General features: G+C 45.8%; 1 protein-coding gene across 1 annotated transcript in view; it reads right to left on the reverse strand.

Annotated features, from left to right (window-relative positions):
• Window positions 1-309: 309 nt before the first annotated feature.
• The window catches only part of gls2b (glutaminase 2b (liver, mitochondrial)), a 37,701-nt gene continuing 25,765 nt past the window's right edge, over window positions 310-12,245 (reverse strand). The window contains exons 14-18 of the mRNA XM_056301831.1: window positions 10,285-10,377; window positions 10,137-10,198; window positions 8,987-9,063; window positions 2,764-2,827; window positions 310-1,488 (exon numbers count right to left, since the gene is read on the reverse strand). Coding sequence (XP_056157806.1) covers window positions 1,332-1,488; window positions 2,764-2,827; window positions 8,987-9,063; window positions 10,137-10,198; window positions 10,285-10,377 — 453 coding nt within the window. The 3' untranslated portion in view covers window positions 310-1,331. The remainder of the gene's footprint in view (window positions 1,489-2,763; window positions 2,828-8,986; window positions 9,064-10,136; window positions 10,199-10,284; window positions 10,378-12,245) is intronic.

The following is a 12,245-nucleotide window of genomic DNA, read 5'->3' on the forward strand; positions in this document are numbered from 1 at the left end:
AGAACAAAGAAAATCTTAAGGCACTATAATAAAGTCAGTCAAATGACAATAAAAATAACAATAAAATAAAATTGTGTTAACTAGAAAATGTATAACCGCTCATTGCACGATGTTGTTGAATCAGGGAATTTGTGTGTCCGGCACAACAAAGGGTCCTAATTGACTTTCCATTGGCATAGTTTCCGTGGCGGCGGCGCCACGTAATGCGAGTGTTAAGTGGTCGTGGTCATTTCACGTTTTCCTGTGAGGTCATGTTGGCTAAGACACGGCGCTACGAGTGACAGATCAATGAACACAGGAACATGTTTTGCAGATCTTTTATTTTCTAATGCAGTATTATGAATTACTCTCTTTTTGGCGTTGATAATACTTTTAAAAAATAAAAAAAAAATTTGCAGAGAATTTTGTTCAGTAAAGTATTGCAGTATCAGGGGATAAGGGCACTTTCTGTATTTACAATTAAGGATCAAAGTATTTACAATAAATCTTGCTCGTACAGGATCAGAACCGAACTGGGACCGTTCAGTCACGAAACGTTCTCCCCATGTCTCAACATGAAGCCACTTTCTACTGGACACATAATAACAAGATACATTTCCAGTAAAAAACAATATTAGGCAATAGTTACATAAGATCAAACATTATGCAAATGTGTAACAGAATCCCTTGAAATAATGATCTGTCCATATATGCTTATGGTCCCCACATAGTGTATGGAAGAACGCTAAATTAAGATTTTGGGCCCTCATATTGAATAAATGACACCAGAACAGGTGTGTTAAATAGAAACTCTAACGTTAAACCAGCACATTTGATGGGTCGCTGCGGTCCTAACAGGACCAATCCAGAGATTTTGGTTTGTACCACCCCAGATAGCAACATTGCTGTGGCCCGGACCCGTCCCACACCCGACACTTTCATCCGGCCCACATACCGCGTGGAATGATGGCACTTGGGCGGTCCGCTCCCGTTTACCAGATCTGGGCCAGAACCAAGCCATAGCAATGCCGCATGTGCCAAAGGTGGTCCATATTTGTTTTGTGATATTTGGGCCATATTCACCATTTACCACACGGGCCACTTCAGGCTCACATCCATTTTGTCAGGGCCAGAAGAAGGCCATCAGTGCCACATCACTGCCTGAAGTGGCCCACATCCAGATGCTTTCGGGACATGGCCCAATGTCCCGCTATGCGAATTTAGAAGCTGGTCTTGTGGTGGAGTTCCAGTTCTGTTGTGATAAATGGACCCTGATATTTTGCTAAATTGGGACTGCAAACACACAAAAAAATTCTTTTAACACTGTCAGATCCAGAGGGGCCTTCAGCACGTCACACCATGCCCTCGGCTGTTTCCATCTTCCGGGAATTCTCGCTCTCCGCCCTGCGGGGTTCCTGCTGCACGTGGACTTGCTGATAGTCTTTGAGCATCTTGACCACCGAGTCGTGGCTGAACTGCAAGGCGTCGTCTATGGGCATGTTACCCCATCTGAGTGATAATGAAAAACAGACACCAGGCCACGTGAACTCAAAGACGGGAAGGAGACGGAGGAACAGAACGACACTCCCGGTTCTGAAAGTTAACAATTTCATTTTGTGTTATTAAAGCGGCTCCAGGCAACATTTTAGATTTTGGCAACGTCAATTTTCACAAAGAAAACCGAGACACTTTTTTTTGGAGGGAGACCCCCCCCCCCTTTTTCCCAATTGTATCCGGCCAATTACCGCAGTCTTCCGAGCCATCCTGGTCGCTGGCTCCACCCCCCTCTGCTGAGTACCACATGCCTCCTCCGACACATGTGGAGTCCTCAGCTGCTTCATTTCACCTGACAGTGAGGCATTTCACCAGGGGGACAGCGCGTGGGAGGATCACGCCATTCTCCCCAGTTCCCCCTCCCCCCCGAACAGGCGCCCCGACTGACCAGAGGAGGTGCTAGTGCAGCAACCAGACATGTCCAATTGTGTCTGTAGGGTCACCCGAACAAGCCGGAGGTCACATGGGGATTCGAACAGCCGATCCCCGTGTTGGTAGGCTGAGGCACTTTTTTTTTTATAGCATGGCAACAAAGACACGTGCATTTATTTACAAGCCGTAGCTCAAAAAAACTATTGCAGAAGAAGAGGTAAAGTAAAACTTATATAACTGAATGGATGCTGTAAAGCAGTGCCAATATTTCCCAACAGGTCTGATGTCCAATAGCAGACAAAATGCATAAAACAAGACTTCTACAGAACTGGTCTGAATGGTGACTGTGTTATTCTCCCATAGACATCACACTAGGTCCCCAAAATTAATTTATTGATGATGCGTTAAAGCAAAAAACGTACCTGGTGCCACTTCAATTGAAAACGCAGTATCCAATTCAATTAACGCCACATCTATTTTCAAAGGAGCTTATTCTCTGTAATTGTAATTTTTGTTTTGTGCCTCTGGGGTTAAAAAGCGATCCCCATCGTTCCCAGACATGTTCAAATTAAAACATTTTATTTCCACGATTCAACTTTAATTTAATCACACAGTGCCAAGGAGGTTAAAACTGCATCATCCTTTTGCGGATATCAGAATCAGAAATACGTTATTAATCCCTGAGGGGAAATTTATTCTATCTTTCTCGAAATATTCTATCTCTACTAAATTAGGCAGCTGCAAAATATGTTGGATGACAAGGAATCTCGGCAAAACCAATTCAGAATCCATATTAAATTCAAAAACGGGATGCAAAACTAAAGAAAATCAAGGCTGAGATGGAGGCATACTTCTTACCTGTCCTTTACAAACGGATTAACATGGCAGGTTTTGGTAAGGAAGTGCACCACATCTACATGACCTGAAAAATGACCAAAAGGACACAAGGAAAGTTTATATCATCAAGGATGTTTTTCCTTACATTATATGATACAGATGACACCGGCTTTATTTGTACATGTATCTTTTCCCTTTCATCATCTCCCAACGATGAACACTGAACAACAGTTACTCTGTTACACTAAACTACAGAAATATACCCTCAGTGAAGCCCGGGGGTGGGGGGTTGTGAGCACCCCAACTGGACGGACCGAAGGTTAACGACACAGGACAATGGACTAACAACAATGACAGTGTTTTGTAAGTCTGGAAAGACCTGCAAGAATGAGATGGGCTTCAACATTGACCAGGCCAGGATGAGATGCTTTACAATGGAGCCAATGAAACAGCGTACAGGAACTACGCCTTGTGAGATGGAGCCAGTAGGAGCCAGGCCCGGAACCAACAGCACCCGCAGCCTTCAAATGTCAACAGCCCCAACGGTCAGCACTCCACTGGTTCACCCAAGAATCCAATGGCCCCAATCCAGCAAGAAGGCTGTGCGGCAGCAGTTCAATGAGGACACGGGTCGGGTGCTGGAAGCTACAGCTAATGGTGATATGGATCGGCAACTGAAGACAATGGCCACCATCATTGTCAGTATAAATGCAGGCAGGTTCAAGAGAGGTTGCCAAGCAAGCACCATCAGCATACACTCTGAACCACCGAGCATTCAGGATCCAACAGCTCAGGAAGGAGCTGAAGTCTCTCAAGTGGCAGTACAAGGAGGCAAGGGAAGTTGAGAGGGCAGCCCTGGCAGATCTCAGGGAAATCCTCAGGAAGAAACTCCTTACGCTGTGCAGAGCTGACGTGCACAGTAGGATGCAAATGGACAGGGCAAGGAAGAGGGAAGCAGTCCTCGCCAATCCCTTTAAGCTGACCAAGCAGCTCCTGGGCTAGAAGCGCGCCAGCCTGACTGACCTGATCCAAAGAAGCCACTGAGGACTACCTAAAGTGCACATACAGTGACCCTGCAAAAGACTAAGTCCTGAGCCCATGCAGTGGACTAATAACACCACCAGACCCTACAACAGAATTCAACCTGAAGGAACCCAAAGTGCAAGGAGTTGTGAGGAGGGCGAGGGCAAGCTCAGCGCTAGGTCCAAGCAGAGTTCCCTGCATGGTTTATAAGAACTGCTCAAAGTTGTTCCACTAGCTTTGGAGGGCCTTGAAGGTTGTCTTGAGGAGTGGAAAGATCGCCCAGTAATGGAGGCATGCTGAAGGGATATGTATACCCAAGGAAGAAGGCGGTGAGAGCATTAACCAATTCCGGATGATCTCCTTGCTTAGTGTTGAAGACAAGACCTTTTTCAGCATTGTAGTCAAGTGACTCTTCCTGCTGCACAACGGATACATAGACACCACTGTGCAGAAGGGAGACATACCGCTCATCCCTCGCTGTCTGGAGCACACAAGTGTGGTGACCCAGCTCATCAGGCAGGAAAGAGGAGACCTGCCTGTTTTGACTGCATCTTGCCAACGCCTATGGCTTGATTCCCCACAAGCTGGTCGAGGTAGCACTAAAGAAACATCATGCCCCCCTCAAGGTAAAAGACCTCATCCTGGACTATTACAGCAAGCTCAATATGAGGGTCTCCTCTGACCAACTGACATCCGACTGCCACCAGCTCGAAGTAGGGATCACCACCAGTTGGACCTTTTCGGTGACTCACTTTGTGCTGGCTATGCTGGTGAATGCAACCTCCCATCAGAGCCTTTATGGACGACCTGACAGTGATGACAACATTGATGCCAGGGTCCAGATAAACCCTGCAGGGACTGAAGAGGCTCATGTCCTGGGGGAACATCGGTTTTAAACCAGCGAAATCCTGCTCCATGGTGCTGAAGAGGGGAAAGGTGGAAGAAGAGCAGATCCCGACCATCACTGAGAAGTTGGTGAAAAGTCTCAGGGAGGTTTTCGACTGCAGTCGGAAAGATGCAGACTTCATCAGCACTACCACTGCCAATCTTGAGACCTGGCTGAGAGCAGCAGGCTGATTCGGTCTCCCCGGAAAATTCAAGGCTTGGATCTACCAGCATGGGATTCTCCCAAGAATTCTCTGGTCCCTGCTGATCTAGGAGGTCCCCATTTCTGCAGTGGAAGGCTTCGAGCGGAAGGTCAGCAGCTTCCTTTGGAGGTGGCTAGGATTGCCCCTCAGCCTAAGCAACATTGTGCTGTATGGGAGCAGCAACAAATTCAAGCTCCTGTTCAGCTCAGTAAGAGCCAGGCCACCATTGTATATAATTCAATTCAATTTATTGTCATTAAAAACAATGTGCAGGCACATGTTAAAAATGAAATGAGGGCTGTGGCTTCACCAAACAGTGCAAGACAGACACAGACAAACACAGCAAACACAGTATAAGATATACACACATGAAGACCAAAAGCTAAAAATAAGTTAAAAAAGAGCAAGAGTACAAAATATTTTAAAATATCTACAGACATTCAGTGGGTGGCCAGGTTCAGGTGGGCAACAGCTTGTGGAAAGAAGCTGTTTTTGAGCCTGGTAGTGCCGGCTCTGAGGCTCCTGTAGCACCTCCCAGAGCGCAGGGGGGAGAACAGTCCATGGTTGGGGTGGGTGGGATCTCTACTGATGCTCAGACCCCTTCGAGGGCAGCATTTGTGATAAATGTATTTTATGGCTGGGAGCCGGGTACCGGTGATATGCTGGGCCGCCTTGATGAGCCGCTGCAGAGCTTTCTGGTCTACTGAGGTGCAGTTGCTGTACCACACTGAGATGCAGCTGGTCAGGATGCTCTCTATGGTGCAATGGTAGAAGGTGGTGAGAATTTTGGGGGATAGACGGGCACTCCTCAGCCTCCTCAGGAAATGCAGGCGTTGTTGGGCCTTTTTCACAAGGGCCTGGGTGTTTAATGTCCAGGAAAGGTCCTCGCTGATGTGGACTCCAAGGAATTTAAAGCTGGAAACACGCTCCACTTCCACCCCATTGATGCGCCTTCGTCTTCTGCACATTGAGGAGAAGATGTTGGTAGTATGCCATGATGTGAGGTGCTGAATCTTGTCCCTGTAGGCTATTTCATCATTGCTGGTGATACGGCCAATGACTGTGGTGTCATCTGCAAACTCAACTATAACATTTGAAGGGTGAGTTGGCAGGCAGTCGTGGGTAAAGAGGGAGAAAAGGAGGGGGCTCAGAACACAGCCTTGAGGGGCACCTGTGCTGAAGGTCAGGGTGGAGGAGGTGTGGTCACCTAACCTAACAGACTGAGGTCTGTTGGTCAGGAAGTCCAGGGTCCAGTTACAGAGGGAGGGGTTGAGGCCAAGGGAGAGGAGTTTGGTGGTTAGTTTGGCAGGGATGATAGTGTTGAAGGCAGAGCTATAATCTATAAACAGCATCCGCATGTATGTGTTGTTAAGTTCAAGGTGGGTCAGAGCAAAGTGCAGGGCAGTGGCAATGGCATCCTCAGTAGACCTTTTGGGACGGTAGGCGAACTGATGTGGGTCGAGTGTGGGGGGATAATGTTTTTGATGTGAGCTAGTACCAGTCTCTCAAAGCACTTCATGGCAATGGGGGTGAGTGCTATTGGTCGGTAGTCATTCAGACATGTGGATGTTGGTTTCTTGGGGACAGGAATGATCGAGGTGGTCTTAAAGCATGCCGGGACTATGGATTGGGACAGTGAGAGGTTAAATGTAGTTGTGAAGACCTCAGCCAGCTGGTCGGCACATTCCCGGAGGACTCGATCCGGTATGCTGTCTGGTCCGGCAGCCTTTCATGTGTTCACTCTGCGCAGTGATTCTCTGACCTCTGCGATCAATAGAGTGAGCACCTGGTTTTCTGGGTGGCTGGGGATTTTTGTGGCTGGGTCAGTATTGTCCTTGTTGAAGCGGGCATAGAAATGATTTAGCTTGTCTGGCAGGGAGGCCTCATGGACAGTGGGACTGCTATTGGAGCTTTTGTAGTCTAGGAATTTGTTTTTAATGACTTGCCTGGTTAAAATAAAAAAATTAAAAAAAATAAAATAGAAAAGGGATGAGTTCATGCTGATGTGAGTACAAGACCACCTGCAGGGCATTTGACCAAGAGACCCCAAAGTGGTCAATGCAGGGATCTCTGTCAGAACCGGGAGGAAATGGAAGGCTGCTGAAGCAGTACAGCAAGTGGAGTCCTGGCTTCAGCATAAGGTCCTCATGGGAAGAGTCGCACAGGGCAGGGCCAGACTCAGGACCACAACATCTGCCCAATACGACACTGCTTGCAACAAAGAGAGGAGGAGTCTTGTGCAAGAGGAGGTCCGAGCTTCCATGGAGGAGGAGAGAACCGGCAAGGCAGTGGCCATGAAGCAGCAAGGAGCTTGGATGAAGTGTGAGCAGGCAATGGAATGAAAGGTCACCTGGGAGGACATCTGGCATGGGTATCCCCAAAGCATCAATTTGTTGGTCCAGGGAGTCTATGACGTCTTCCCAAGCCCATGCAACCCTATTCATATGGGGCAATGTGGCGACACCAGCTTGCTCCTTGTGTTCCAACAAGGGGACCCTCGAACACATCCTGAGCTGCTGTTCCAAGGCTCTGGGTGAGAGGCACTATCACTGGTAGCATGACCAAGTCCTCAAATTCATCACTGAAGCAATTGCAAGGGGATTAGCAACAGCAGGCAGGTCCTCTCAACTACCAAGGTGATCACGTTTGTCAAGGAAGGAGAATGGCCAAAGCCAAACCCCAAGCACTGCTCTGCTGGTCTACTTCCCACAGCACGAGACTGGGCAATGACAGCCGAACTGGAAAAGCAGCTTAAGATCCCAGCCCACATCAACCAGACCTCGTTTAGACCAGACATCGTCCTCATCTCTGAGGCCACAAGGCAGATCATCCTGCTTGAGCTCACTGTACCTTAGGAGGAGAGGATGGAAGAGGCACAGGAGAGGAAGACGGTAAAATACCAGGAACGAGTAGAGGGCTGTCGCAAGCAGGGGTGGAAGTCCAATTGCATGCTGATCAAGGTGGGCCACAGGGGTTTTGCAGGGCAATCCCTGAGCAAGGCCTATTGAACCCTGGGCATCACGGGACCAAACAGGAAGAGAGCCATTAGCAACAACAGCAAGGCAGCATAGAAAGCCTCTATATGGCTCTGGCTGAAGAGAGGAGACCGGTGGAGTCTGTAGCGCACCACTTGAACACAGGCTGGGGCTTGATCAACCTCACTGAGGTCGCCTGGATGATAGCTGAAAGGCCCAAAACATCCAATGAATCCAGGTTACATCACTGATGACGTGTCCAAGTATGTGCATCCACAGATGTTTTTAAGAACTGGTTGTATTTTGTTTTGGCGAGGCTCATTCGAAAAAATCCTCAATAAATGTTGAGGTCTGATACTATGCCGATGAACAGAAAAGAAGCTACATAGTCCATTGATAGGAAAATATGAATGATGGGAAGCTCCCAATTATTACGCTTCCCTTTGTCCCAAGTGTATTTAAATATTTATGGTATCTATGAGTGAACTTCTGTGAGGAAAACATCCCAATACAGACACAGTCACGAGGAACAACAAACAAAACATGTAGAATATTCAGAGATACTCTAAAAACCTACATTGTATCAACGAAATATTTAATGACCCACAGAAACAAATGAAACTGAAAAAGTCTGTTTCATTGTTCAAGGAAAATTACACCGTGAATTCAGCCAGTTGGACTGTTAATAAATTACTGAACTTGGGTTGATTTAAAAAAAAAATTATATACATTTCAAGACCAAGATGTGATCTCTAACCATGTACCATCTGGATCTGGAGACACATTTATGCATGTTTTCATTCCCACACATTCTAAACAAAAGCTGATTTGTTTCTGGAATTTATTACTGTTTTAAAACCAGATCGACCATTTTTTTTGGGGTGGGGGTGGGTTGGGGAATCATGCTGGATAATTATGCATGAAATATAGAGCTGATGTGGAATAATTGAGCTTAAAATTCATAAGATAAATGGAAAGGAAAGATATTTCACTAGAATTAAGTTTTATGTACGTACACATATGTGTGTATATATTTTAGGTTCTTTTGCCTAGAGATGGGGCACATATCTGAGTGGTTTTCAGACCACCCGGTGGCTTTGCAGTTTGGCTATAAAGGTGATTTGGAGTTGTGCTCATATCAGTCCGCTGGGAGCTCACCTTCGGCTGCAGCGACATGTAGCGCTGTTCGAGAATCATAATCCTTCAGATCCATGTCCATTGAAGAGAGGGCAAACCTGAAGGAGGAAGGGGTGAAGATTGGTGTTAATGCTACCTGCTTTATTTCAGAGTTTGTTCTTGTGATGAATGGACTTACGATACTGTATATTAGGGCAGTTTGGGTTTTTTTGTGTGTGGTAATTTTTGAAACAGGCCCAGTTCTGGGGAGAGGGGGGGCTGGGGTGGATGAAAATGAAAGCCACTTTATTTGAGATTGTATTCTTACAATGAATGTGTTCTCTGCATTTAACCCATCCTATTGTATAGGAGCAGTGGGCAGCTGCAGCACCCGGGGACCAACTCCAGTTCTTCTTTCCACTGCCTTGCTCAGGGGCACAGGCAGGAGTATTAAGCCCACCCTACATAGTTCCCATGGGGGGCAAAACATCTCATTCATATATAGAAGTCTATGGAGGCCTTACGTGTACCAACAAGCTCTCAACATAATTTCCTATTACCTATCTACTATTATCCAGGCTTGCAACTAGACTTTCCCAGGCATTATCTAGCTCAGTGGTTCTCAACCTTTTTGGGGTCCTGGACCCCCTGCGTATTTTTGATCTACCCTGAGGACCCCTCCACCTGATCTTGGGGGAGGGGGGTTGCAATTTGATAGAAACAGTAGAAACTGAATTTTAAATTGCATTATAGCATTTATTCACTCTTTGGGGCAAAAACAAGAGCTTTCAGTTGTAACTTAGATATAGTTAACAAAACAGAATTCTTATGCAGTAACTTTCAGATATATGTAACAAAACAGAATATGTATTCAGTAACTTTTAACAATGCAAACGGGAGCGAGATCTCTTATTAAAATACAATAAATTACACTTGTGAAACAGATGTAATTAGAGAAAAAAGTCCTGTTACCCTTTATAGTTTAGGTAGATAAAGGTCTCAGTCACATTTGAGTAAAATAATCCTATTTCTATAAATGTCATAGGATCTTTTTTTGAAAGATATTTTATTTTCACGGACCCCTTGCAATTACACCACGGACCACTAGGGGGTCCGCGGACCCCCGGTTGAGAAACACTGCCCTAGTGGATGTTTGCTTTGAAGAGACAAATCAGTCCCGATGCAGACGTACCTTCGAAGAGCCGACACGTCCCCGCTGTAGGCAGCGAACATCAGGTTGAAGAGAGACTTGTTCTATAAGAGCAAATGATGGCCAAGTCAAACGGACTCAAAATGCAAAAACCGTCAAAAGACAACATGAAGATGTTGCGCCGACTCACCCTGTCGTCCCCGTCCTGCCTGCGGGGGTCCTGCTTCTTCACAAAGTGTCGCAGGTTGTCGTAGTTGTGGAAGTTGAAGAGTGACACCAGCTCCTGCGGGGGCGCCGGGGACAGAAAGGCTTTTACACGTCTAATTCAATATGCTGCACGTACAACCCCCCCCCACCACCACCACCACCACCACCCTGTCATAACAGTGAGACACTTCAAACCCCCAACCAAATCTACATCGCACATGTTGTTACATAACGAATCATCCTGACAGGCAAACTCGGTTCTGGTTCAAAAAAGGGGGGAATTTTTCTGTTCATCTCTTTGCAAAGTTAAACCATTCCTTTATTTATTAAACTAGAAGAACCCCGCTACAATGTAGCGGTTTGGTTATCCACCCGTCTAAATCTCCCTCCTCTTCGTCCTGCCAGCTAACCTCCTTCCCCCTGCCCGAAACCCCCCCCCACTCCAACTCCCTCCCCCCAAATGCTCAGAATCATCTGAAATGCCGAGAGAAGTGGTTTTTAGCCATTTTTAGAACATGCATAATTATTTTAATGTTCTGCTATTTTTCTGGCCCTCTCTGGAACAATACCTACCACCTCCAAAAAAAAGTAGGATCATAAGTGCATTTTTGCAAAAATGCATATTATTTTGTATAATGCCAAAACATTTCTAAGTCCCAGAAAACATTTTTTATATATAGGTGAAAAAATCAAAGATGCTCAGAATCATCAGAAATGCCGAGAAAAGTGGTTTTTAGCTATTTTTAGAAAAATGCACATTTTGCATATTTATGCGTAATTTTAATGTCCTGGGATTTTCCCCTTACTCCCTGAGACAATACCTACCACCTCCAAAAAGAATGAGGATCATAAATGCTTTAGTTTTCGGTCCCGCTATCTACACTAACACCACACACACACACACATTCCGAAAATATATGAGTGATATTGCTAGATCATTCTACACGAGGTTCTGCATTTTAACAGGCTGTGATGGTGGGAGAGTGCTGAGTGCTTTTCTTTTTTGACACTCTACTTGCTTTTGATACATTCATTCATTCACGATCCAACCCGCTTGTCCTGACGCAGGGTCGGGGGGGGGGATGCTGGAGCCTATCCCAGCAGTCACCGGGCGGCAGGCGGGGAGACACCCTGGGCAGGCCGCCAGGCCATCACAGGGCCCACACACATTCACACCTAGGGACGGTTTAGTACGACCGAGCCACCTGACCTGCAAGTCTTTGGACTGTGGGAGGAAACCGGAGCCCCCGGAGGAAACCCACGCAGACACGGGGAGAACATGCAAACTCCACACAGAGGCCGACCCGGGACGACCCCCCAAGGTTGGACTACCCCGGGGCTCGAACCCAGGACCTTCTTGCTGTGAGGCGACCGCGCTAACCACTGCGCCACCCAGTATAATCTAATAATAATATTATTATTATTATTATTACACACACACAATAATAATAATTAATAATAATAATAATATTATTATTATTATTATCACACACACACACAATAATAATAATAATTAATAATATTATTATTATACACACAATAATAATAATAATTATTAATAATATTATTATTATTATTATTACAGCAGAGAATTCCTCAATACATCTAACAGCTGTGGTCACCTCATGTGTATTAGGTAGAAATATTGTCGCATCATCAGCCAGTTGGGATCATTTAAATTCTCTATTTAAGGTCATAATACCTCGGAACTGACCTTTTTTAATATGTACGGCCATAATGTGTGGACAAGAAGGAATAAAAAAGGGGCAAATTGGACATCTTTATTGGACATCTTTATTGAAATTTACTGGCACTTTTTTAAAAATGTATTCCAGTTCACATTTACTGTTGAAGGGAATGGTGTGGGGCCTGAGACAACTTGCATGCATCATGCATGTATCAGGCCCGCAGGCCGCTAATGGATGATCCAGGATTTAGATCTTA

Source organism: Lampris incognitus, chromosome 2, assembly GCF_029633865.1.
Source record: "Lampris incognitus isolate fLamInc1 chromosome 2, fLamInc1.hap2, whole genome shotgun sequence".
In the NCBI taxonomy this organism is placed as follows: domain Eukaryota; kingdom Metazoa; phylum Chordata; class Actinopteri; order Lampriformes; family Lampridae; genus Lampris; species Lampris incognitus.